The sequence below is a fragment of the Lolium rigidum genome, chromosome 4 (genome assembly GCF_022539505.1).
Source record: "Lolium rigidum isolate FL_2022 chromosome 4, APGP_CSIRO_Lrig_0.1, whole genome shotgun sequence".
NCBI classification, from domain to species: Eukaryota; Viridiplantae; Streptophyta; class Magnoliopsida; order Poales; family Poaceae; genus Lolium; species Lolium rigidum.
In genome coordinates, this window is record NC_061511.1 from 116,007,479 (window position 1) to 116,017,635 (window position 10,157).

General features: G+C 45.2%; 1 protein-coding gene across 2 annotated transcripts; it reads right to left on the reverse strand.

The window, feature by feature from the left end:
• On the reverse strand, nucleotides 1-3,801 carry LOC124650615 (ras-related protein RABC2a-like). Of its 2 annotated transcripts, none has more exons than XM_047190133.1 (6): nucleotides 3,443-3,801; nucleotides 2,361-2,429; nucleotides 1,590-1,655; nucleotides 908-1,017; nucleotides 549-677; nucleotides 1-354 (listed from the first exon to the last, which is right to left on the reverse strand). In XM_047190133.1, exons 1-6 carry the CDS (start codon nucleotides 3,594-3,596, stop codon nucleotides 241-243), a joined length of 642 nt encoding a protein of 213 aa, XP_047046089.1. In that variant the 5' UTR covers nucleotides 3,597-3,801; the 3' UTR covers nucleotides 1-240. The 2 variants fall into 2 exon arrangements, with proteins under 2 accessions (XP_047046089.1, XP_047046088.1); XM_047190132.1 differs by having other exon boundaries at nucleotides 908-1,029; nucleotides 3,443-3,759.
• Between the last annotated feature and the right edge of the window lie 6,356 nt (nucleotides 3,802-10,157).

The window sequence follows — 10,157 nt, forward strand, 5'->3', positions numbered from 1 at the left end:
GAGCACAAAAAGAATAGATACAACAAGAATGGACATGACATTCCCTTTGTACAAACCAATTTTAATCACTCTTCAAAACTTTACAAACTTCAATCCCCTATTTCCACCTTCTCTACTCACAGATTGTTTAGACACAACTCATGTACAACAAGAAACGCAACAACAGCTACAGTATGGTATCACGAACTTGCCTGGTGATGCGATGACCACGGATAGCAAGATCAATCATGGGGCATGGATCTATTGACAGCATTTACCACCATACTTTGCATGACTTTCCTGCTGTTGTTTCAGAATGTTCCTCTTGACAACCGACGATGAGCCTTCCTCTAAGAGACTTGGAACCTCAAGGATCTGCAAGACGACAATTTTTCAAAGTGGCTGTTTATGATGCATATATTCTAGGGGCTTGCCTACTACTAGCAGAAAAAACAAAAACTGAAAATGCAACCTACTTCAGTTATGTTCCCATGTTTTGCATCTTGTTAATTGCATAGTACATTTAATAATCTAAGGTTGTGGAGGCGCAGTATCTCTGGAGTCTTTACCTTTAGCACGAGTTCTTCAAAACAATTCTCAACATTTTCTCGTGTTTTTGCACTGCTTTCAAGAAACAGACATCCTGATTCTTGTGCAAAGGCAAGACCCTCTTCTCTTGTGACCGTTCTCTCATCATCCTGCGAGATGGGATCATAAAAATTAGAACTAAGAACTGCACCTGTGTCCACCTGACCCATCAGTAACTTTCATAACTAATAGAAAGTTGAACGAAAAAAAAAATTGATAGAAAGCTACCCGATAGGTGTAAATGCGCTAGTAAATAGTTTGTGTATAAGAAAATCTTTTAAGAATGTTATCACAATATATCCTGGAAAATAACAATTTATGTTTGCAAAAAAGATGGTACCTTGTCAACTTTGTTTCCAACAAGCATTTTTATGCAGTCTTTGTTTGATGAGTTTAAGTCTATCTCCTTAGTCCATACATCACCCAAATTTGTGAAGCTCTCTCTCTTCGCTACATCATATACTATGAGTGAAATACAAGATATTATTAGACCTTAATCTACTTTTCAGTATGAAAAAATAAAACAAAAAGTACCATATTTGGATATATTCTGAAGATAATTCACCGCTACCAGTTATCAGAGAATTTGCATTCTCAACCTATGCACATGTTTTCATATTCGTCGTGACCAGATGAGTAGTAGGTATGTGATATTGTGATCATTCTAATTTTTTATCAACGGTTCAACTACATATGTAATTCATACTGTGATGATAACATGAGCAAATAAGATACTCTCCACTAAAAAGATTGTCCATATTATGCAGAAAGAGCATCCACCAAATGAATACAAAATTCTTCAGTTTGATGAAAGGGTACATCATTGTGCTCACTAAATTGTGATAATTTCATGCACTGCAAGTAATACTGTTGATGGAGGTCGTCAAGGGAAGAGAGGTTCATATCAATCTACATAGTTCTATTGCATATCTCGAATGTCTGATATCCAGGTGAGAAATTTGACGCCAGGTTAGGGCAACAGAATATGTAAGAAGTCAAAACAACTTAAATATTATTATTACCTAGAATAATTCCTTGAGCACCTCTGTAGTAAGAACTAGTGATTGTCCTAAACCTCTCCTGACCAGCTGCAAAACAACGGAAAATGACTTTCAGAAGATTTAAACTATCAGACACCATGACATGATTCACCTTGTTTACAGATACCAAATATACTTTCTAGTAGTACTGCAGTCATGAATATGGGTAAAATGGTTTAGCGCTGGATGATATTAGGACAGAGCACTGGAGTGGGATTATAAACACGGAATATTGGAACCTCTGATGGAAATGATGTTGTGGCACAAGGGGGTAACATGAAGGGTGTACCCAAATAATTTAAGCAGAAAGCACAAAGTGAGGCTACAAATCTGTGAACTAGAACGTCCACTAGCAATGATGATGCTAGGGCACGGCAGTGCCGACATGGGGGAAGGAGTCCCAAACAGATTATGTGCAAAGAGAATTCGTTATCTTAGAAATGCTGACAGAGAAGGATGCGAGGTCAAAGTAACTAGAAAGAAAATTCTAGGCATATTCCATGTTTAATGTTGTTTTTGGCTAATTTAATTGGTGCTTGTAGTAGTAGCTCATAGTAGTTCTGTAGCTCCTAGTAATTTGGCATGTTAAACATTGTTGCATGTCTATGAGCAGATTTAACCACTTGTTCTTGCATCAGATAAGTGCTGCAACATCAGGCATGGCCATTTACTTGAAGTTGGTACTAGTGGCTGCTACCAAACACCATACTGAAACTTTGCAGGCTGAACAATGGGAGGCAATTGTGAACTCACCAGTATCCCATATAGTGAGCTTCAGTTTCTTTCCTCCAACAGTAAGAAACTTGATTTTAAAATCAACTCCTGGCAATCAGTGTGAAAAAAAATTATAAGACATGTTTAGTATACATGTATAATACAAAAGAGCATGGGGTGGGGTTTATAGAGTAAAAAGGTGAATAGGATACGTGCAAAATCAGATAACTGTATAGAGCTCCATATGCACAGCACTCCTTTTTGCCGCCTCAGTTTTTGAGAGGTAGACTAGAGTCGCTGTAATTACTTTTCTCGGAGTAGTATCCTAAAACAGACGAGTTCACCCATAAGCCTAGAATTGATAGGAAAGGTGGATAATATAGTCGTGGTTGAAGTGTTCAACATAGTGGCGGGAAGGAAACACATAATGTCAGGAGGTTGGGACGATTGACATAGATTACGTGCTAGTTAAACTTGACTTTTCTGAAACGGTGGGTTGAGATAGGAAGCAAGGTAGTAGTACTAATAATTTGCTTAGTGCGCAATCAGGTAGGTTTTCTTGCACCAGCGTGTAGGAGTATCTCTTTTCCTATCTTCCCAGATACTGCAGATGGCTTCTTAGTTGTTGCAAATGGTTGATGGGGACCCAGTAAGTAGCTGCAAATAAGAGCAACCGTGATGGTTTTCTTCGTGCGCAATCAGGCACAAGCATGTCACGCTTTTGCTATCTTCCTAGATTAGTTCGTCATTTTAAGCATTTCCTGAACTAGCACTCTATGGGTTGATGGGGACCAACTTATAGGAGCGGCATAATAAGACCAACCGTAAATGACATAATAGAGGGTAGTAGCTGTGGAAAACTGCGCGCGGGCGCGGGCAAGGAACAATGGGAAAGTCGGGACAATTCGGCAGAATGAAAAGCAGAGAGCAGCTGAGACATTAAAAGGTTTCGTCAACAAAAATGGGCGGAATCGAATCGACCGTGTCCTTCCATTGGAAGCCGACGAGAGAAGGAGGATCGCCTTCGCCCCCGTGGACTGGGTGGCGCGTATTAATTGAGCGGGGGAGTTGTAGCAAGTAGAGGCGGACAGCGATCGCAGTGGACGGGACGGAGAACGTACCGATAGTGGGCGCGATGTCGTCGTCGAGGTGAGCCGCTGCGACGAAGCTGAGGAGTAGGCTGCTCTTGCCGACGCCCGAGTCCCCGATGAGCAGGATCTTGAAGGAGCAGTCGTAGCCGACGCTGCCCCCCGGCGAGACCGGCGGCACCCCCATCGGCCGTGTCAGATTCGGCGAGGGAGAGGCAGCGCGGAATCGGAGTGGGAGGTCGGGTAGTTAAAGAGGGGGAGGCGGGCGGAGTAGCAGAGGCAGCGAGGCCGGGGAGGAAGCCGCGGCGGCAGAGGAGAGGAGACACAGCCGCCCGCCAGCCAGACAGAATGGTGATCCCTGGCTTTGACTGGGCGAGATAGGAGACAAGAGTTGGGGCGCCACGGCCACGGCTGGTTAATTGCAGGCAGGAGCTGCGGGGCCGAGCGGAGCTGAGGCGAGTTGGTTCCAAGGGGAGGGGAGGGGAGGGGCGAGGGGCGATGGGTCCAAGTGGCGCGGTGGCATGCGGGCCGCGCGCCATGCGTATGCGTTATGCGTATGCGTTCCAGGGGAGGGAGAGGCGCGCGGAAGCCGGCCGCGACGAGACCATCCGCGCGGCGCGGGGGCGCGTGTGCGCACATGTCTGGTTTTGGAGTTCGGGTGGTGGCGTCTGGCTTTGTCCGGGTCCCTGCCCGCTCGTGGATCGAGCATCTCCAAATACAGGGCATAAAAAAAAAGAGTGCTGCTATACACACGACAATTTATGTCCGATACCCGTACGATCCTTTGTAGCGCCAGCTTCCTTCAGTCCTTCACGTGGGCAACGGTTGGAGTCTGCCTTTTCTCTTACCAATCCAAGCCCAGCCAAATTTTCTCTTGTGCTATCATCCTTCTATCCGCTAAAAGAAATGTTGAAGAACTCAAGCCCAGAGCACGCTTAGAAAATAGTCTATTAATGTTTTAATCTGATTTTGGGTTGTATTTAGAGCATCTCCGAGTCGCGTTCTCAAACCGTTCCACAAACGGCTACTTGGATTGAGCGTTTGGGAAAGTGTTTTGTTTGTGCAGCGTTTGGGAGACGTCGCTCCCTAATCGCGTCCCCCAAACAAAATCCCCAAATAAATATTAGTGCACGAAAATAAAGGTTTTCATTCAAATTTGATTATATATTACAAAATTTGAATGATGTCCTATTGACCGCCCGACGGTGCGTTCGACGGCCTGCACCATCGTCGCCTCCCTCCGCTGCAGCTCTGCTGCGCGCGCGCGCCTCTCCATGCGTAGGGCGCCGGCGCTCGATCGCCTCCCGCCGTTCACGGTACCGCGTCTCCCGCTCCTCGCGGCGGCGCCGACGCTCATCGGCCCACCGGCCGGCTCATCTCCTCCGTCCGGCGCCGACGCGCCTCTTCGCCGTGGAGGTGGTCGCTGGAGGAGACGACGGTGGAGGGAACTGGCCATCGCCGGGGCGGTTCATCATTGCACACTGGTGGTGGAGGAGACGTCGGTGGAGCGACGAGGGTTGTGCTTGTGGTGGAGAAAGGGGTGCCGGCGGCTGTGGTGGCTGCCATTGAGCTGAGAGGGCCTTTTATAGACACCGGCGTCGGGAAGAAAGCGCGGGAAGAGGCGAGAAGAGGCGGGAAGAAAGCACGGGAACGCGCGGTGGCGTGCGAACGCCGGCGACGCGTGGAGGCTGCGCAGCACCGACAGTTGCAGTGAATGTCGAGGCGGCGGCCTCGAGGTTGTTCTTGAATATTGGGGAGGCGGAGAAAACATGTCCGTTTGTGTCAAAATGGACATACGAAGGGCCGCGAGCGGCGAGATCAGCCGCCGCCGCTTCTTCCTCTCGCCGGTCATAATGGACACGCGGAGGGCGGCGAACGGGCTACCTTGGCGATGTGAGCTTCGGCAACCGGGAGTGAGGTGTCGGTCTGGACGATGATGAGGAGGAGGACGAAGACCGAGGACCACGACAATGACCTCTTCAACAACGGCGGGACGCCTGCTCCGCCGTCGGCATGAACCCGGGGGTCCATCCACCAAACCTCACGAAGGAGGAGGTGATCGAGCTAGCCATCGCGCAAAACCATTTGGACGAGCTCGCCTAGTGGCACGACCTCGCCATCCAGCTAATGGACTCCGCATTAGCTTAGGGCAGGCCAGTGACCCCTCTGGTCACCCTGGTCGCAGTCAAGCATGCACACCGCCAGCTCCTCCCGTGGCTACGCTGCCACCACCACCTCCTCACACACAAACACCGCCACCGCCGACACTACATCTGGCTCTATACTGGTCGTGGTCTTGGGCGCCTCCGATATTCGTTGACACCGACGACGAGGAGTAGGTGTCCATGGCGCGAACCCTAGGTAGTGTCTTATTTTCTAGTATTTTTTGGCGCTATATAAATTAATTTTCTATTAATAAAAAATATTATTGAGAAAAAATATGTTGGATCGCTGCGCAGACCTCGACCGAAACAGACAAGCGCGAACCATAGATTGGCTTGTGGGGCTTGAACGTGTTTGTACATGTTACAGGTTTTTTTTTCTTAATCAATCGAAGTTTTTGTCTGGTTTAAAGAAAAGTTGGGCTGGGTCTTGCGACGGCCGACGGGGGATGGGGCACTCGGCAGAAGATTGAACAAGTAGCGCTGTGTGGGAAGTATCGGACAGAGATCGTACGAAAATTATCGTGTGTAAAGCAATTCCGAAAAAAAAAACAACACTAGGAATCAGCTGGCCAACCGGTTTAAGGTGAAAAAATTCTGGTCGATGGTACAAAGAGTTTTTGTATGTAACATTCTTTTTTATGTATGTAACATTTTTGAAAATACAATATTGTATTGCAACATTTTCTGCAATACATTGATAATTTCTCTTTAGTTTGTATGTAATATTGGTGTAAGGTCTATGTAAATACGTAGAAAAATCATTGTAGCAATTTATGCATACTAACAAAACAAAAAAAAGATGCCCACACGTATCAAATCGCGACACCGCTATGTAACATCGATAAAATCCCCAACAAAATGACCTTCACAGTTAATGACATGGTAGTTTGCAAGAAAGCATTGGACTCAGCCTGCATTTCTACGCGGCCGCTCCGGTTGTTCAAACAAACTCCATGCTCATTCTCAAGGATTATGTTGTGCATGATCATGCAAGCATTCGTGGTGTAGCAAAGAATCGGTTGATCCTAAAACCTAGTCGGCCCTCTCACAATAATAATTTGGGTTTACAAAATCCAAAATAAGTTTCTCCACATATTTCCTAGCCGCCCCTTGAGCATTATGGATCTGAAGTTCTTTCATGTACCTTGGGTATTGGGATTGGCTTGACAAAAGTAACCAACTTCACATATATTTCATCCACAAGGTAGTAGCCCATGTTTTAGGTGCCATCGTTGTTGATTCACCATTGGCTAACTTTACAGAGAGAGGTGATTGTTCGAGAACATTAATGTCATTCCAAGAACTAGGCATAAAAAAAACACATGCCATATATATCCATGTCTCGTGATCGGCCGTGGTTCAAAAATGATGGTGGAATCCTTCTTGTATCCTTTCAAGTCTCCATGTCATGTTGTGGTAGTTCTTCCATCTTCAGTGCATGCAATCAATTGATTTGAATATACCAGTAAACCCAGGTGATTTGTTCATCTCAAAAATCCGGTGAGTGTCTTGAGCATTGGGTGCTCTCAAATACTCAGACACAAACACTTGAACCACCGCTATTACAAAGCGCTTCACACACTTGGTGTCCTGGCTATCACCCATTACCAAGTGCTCATAAACAAGATCTGACGAAATACCATATACCACTATGTGCAATGTGGCAGACACCTTTCGGACAGTGCTATGTCCAAATTCTTGGCCGTAATTCCTCCGCTGCATTAAAAACCGATCATGTAAAGGAACTAATTGTTTGTCATCCTAAACTATCATCCAAAGTATCGCCCGGGATACACCAGATTAGAACATAAGTATTTGAGCATCAGTCTATTGTGTCCATTGATACGTCTCAAACGTATCTATAATTTCTTATGTTCCATGCTAGTTTTATGACAATACTCACATGTTTTATATACACTTTATATCATTTTGATGCATTTTCCGGCACTAACCTATTAACAAGATGCCGAAGCGCCAGTTCCTGTTTTCTGCTGTTTTTGGTTTCAGAAATCCTACACAGGAAATATTCTCCGAATTGGACGAAACAAAAGCCAACGGTCTTATTTTCCACGGAGCCTTCCAGAACACCGAAGAGGGGACGGAGAGGGGCCACGAGGCGGCCACACCATAGGGGGGCGCGACCCCACCCCTGGCCGCGCCGCCTTATGGGGTGGGCCCCTCGAGCGTCCCCTGACTCTGCCCCTTCGCCTATATAATCCTTCCGTCGCGAAAACCCTAGTACCAAGAGCCACGATACGAGAAAAGTTACTGAGACGCCGCCGCCGTCAACCCTACCTCGGGGGGTTCTGAAGATCGCCTCCGGCACCCTGCCGGAGAGGGGAATCATCACCGGAGGGCTCTACATCACCATGCCCGCCTCCGGACTGATGCGTGAGTAGTTCATCCTTGGACTATGGGTCCATAGCAGTAGCTAGATGGTTGTCTTCTCCTCTTGTGCTATCATGTTTAGATCTTGTGAGCTGCCTATCATGATCAAGATCATCTTATTGTAATGCTACATGTTGTGTTTGTTGGGATCCGATGAATATGGAATACTATGTCAAGTTGATTATGGATCTATCATATATGTGTTGTTTATGATCTTGCATGCTCTCCGTTGCTAGTAGAGGCTCTGGCCAAGTTGATACTTGTAACTCCAAGAGGGAGTATTTATGGTCGATAGTGGGTTCATGTCTCCATTGAATCTGGGGGAGTGACAGCAACACCTAAGGTTGTGGATGTGCTGTTGCCACTAGAGATAAAACATCAATGCTTTGTCTAAGGATATTTGTATTGTTTACATTACGCACAGTACTTAATGCAATTGTCTGTTGTTTGCAACTTACTACTGGAAGGGGTGCGGATGCTAACCCGAAGGTGGACTTTTTAGGCATAGATGCTTGCTGGATAGCGGTCTATGTTCTTTGTCGTAATGCCCTAAGTAAATCTCATAGTAGTCATCATGATATGTATGTGCATTGTTATGCTCTCTCTATTTGTCAATCGCCCAACTGTAATTTGTTCACCCAACATGCTATTTATCTTATTGGAGAGACACCACTAGTGAACTGTGGACCCCGATCCATTCTTTTACATCTGAAATACAACCTACTGCAAACATTGTTCTCTGTTGTTCTTTGCAAGCAAACATCATTCTCCACACCATACGTTTAATCCTTTGTTTACAGCAAGCCTGTGAGATTGACAACCTCACTGTTAAGTTAGGGCAAAGTATTGTGATTGTGTTGTGCAGGTTCCACGTTGGCGCCGGAATCCCTGGTGTTGCGCCGCACTACACTCCTTCACCAACAACCTTCACGTGGCCTTCATCTCCTACTGGTTCGATAACCTTGGTTTCTTACTGAGGGAAAAACTTGTTGTTGTGCGCATCACACCTTCCTCTTGGGGTTCCCAACGGACGTGTGCATCACGCGCCATCAAGACCTTTTTCTGGCGCCGTTGCCGGGGAGATCAAGACACGCTGCAAGGGGAATCTCTCACACCCAATCTCTTTACTTTGTTTATTGTCTTGCTTTATTTTATTTTCTGTCTTGTTTGCTTTCTTTATATCAAAAACACAAAAAATTAGTTACTTGCATTTAATTTGTTATCATGTCTAGTCCTGTACTTGTTACTCTGTCACCTGGGGAATTGATCTTTACTTTTAAACAAGGGGATGAGGAGAGTTTTAAAGAGGCTTGGTCTAGAATTTTTGATTCTTATGGTAAAACTGAACCTAAAATGACTCTAGGCCTGCTTCTTAGCAACTTTTATTTTGGACTTATTCTTCGCTATAGATATGCTTTGGATGCTGTAGTAGGAGGAGATTTCCTTCACTGCGATGGGGATCAAGCTTTTAATGCCATAAAAAAATTGGTTGCATCATCTAGTTCAGCTAATAAATTTGATTCATCTCTTGCTAGCATTCATGATAGATTAAACACTCTCGAGACAAACATATCTTGTTTAAAAGAAGGGTATAATCAGATTCCTGAATATTATGATTATGTTCCAGTAAACTTTGAACCTTCAATGTGGGTCCCTACTATTAAGGTTGCTATTTGTGGTGAAACTTTTTATGCCCGTTTTGATATTATGTCTGAGTTTTACCTTATGCCTAAAAGTATCTATGAATTTTTGACACTTTGGGGACTTACTGAAGGTGGAGAAGGAATAACTCTTACTGATAATTTTGTTATAATTCCTAAGGGGATAGCTGAAGGTGTGTTCACAACCTTTCTTGGAAGGACGGTATCCACTAATTATCTCGTTATTGAATGTGTAGGAACAGGACAAATCAGACTTGGAAGATCCCTGCTGAAACTCTTGGGAGGAACCATAGATGTGGGAAAGGGCACTCTAAATTTTACCTCTACACCCGGATGCGGTCATGTATTCCCTAGACCAAAGACTAAGAATAAGAGTAAGAAGGGTAGGCGCAAAGCCCCTGGTAATAATGTTAATGCTTCCTCTTTTGATGCTACTTGATTTACACTTTCTGCGCCTAGCTGAAAGGCGTTAAAGAAAAGCGCTTATGGGAGACAACCCATTACTTTATTTCTGCAATTTTTTGTTTTATATTT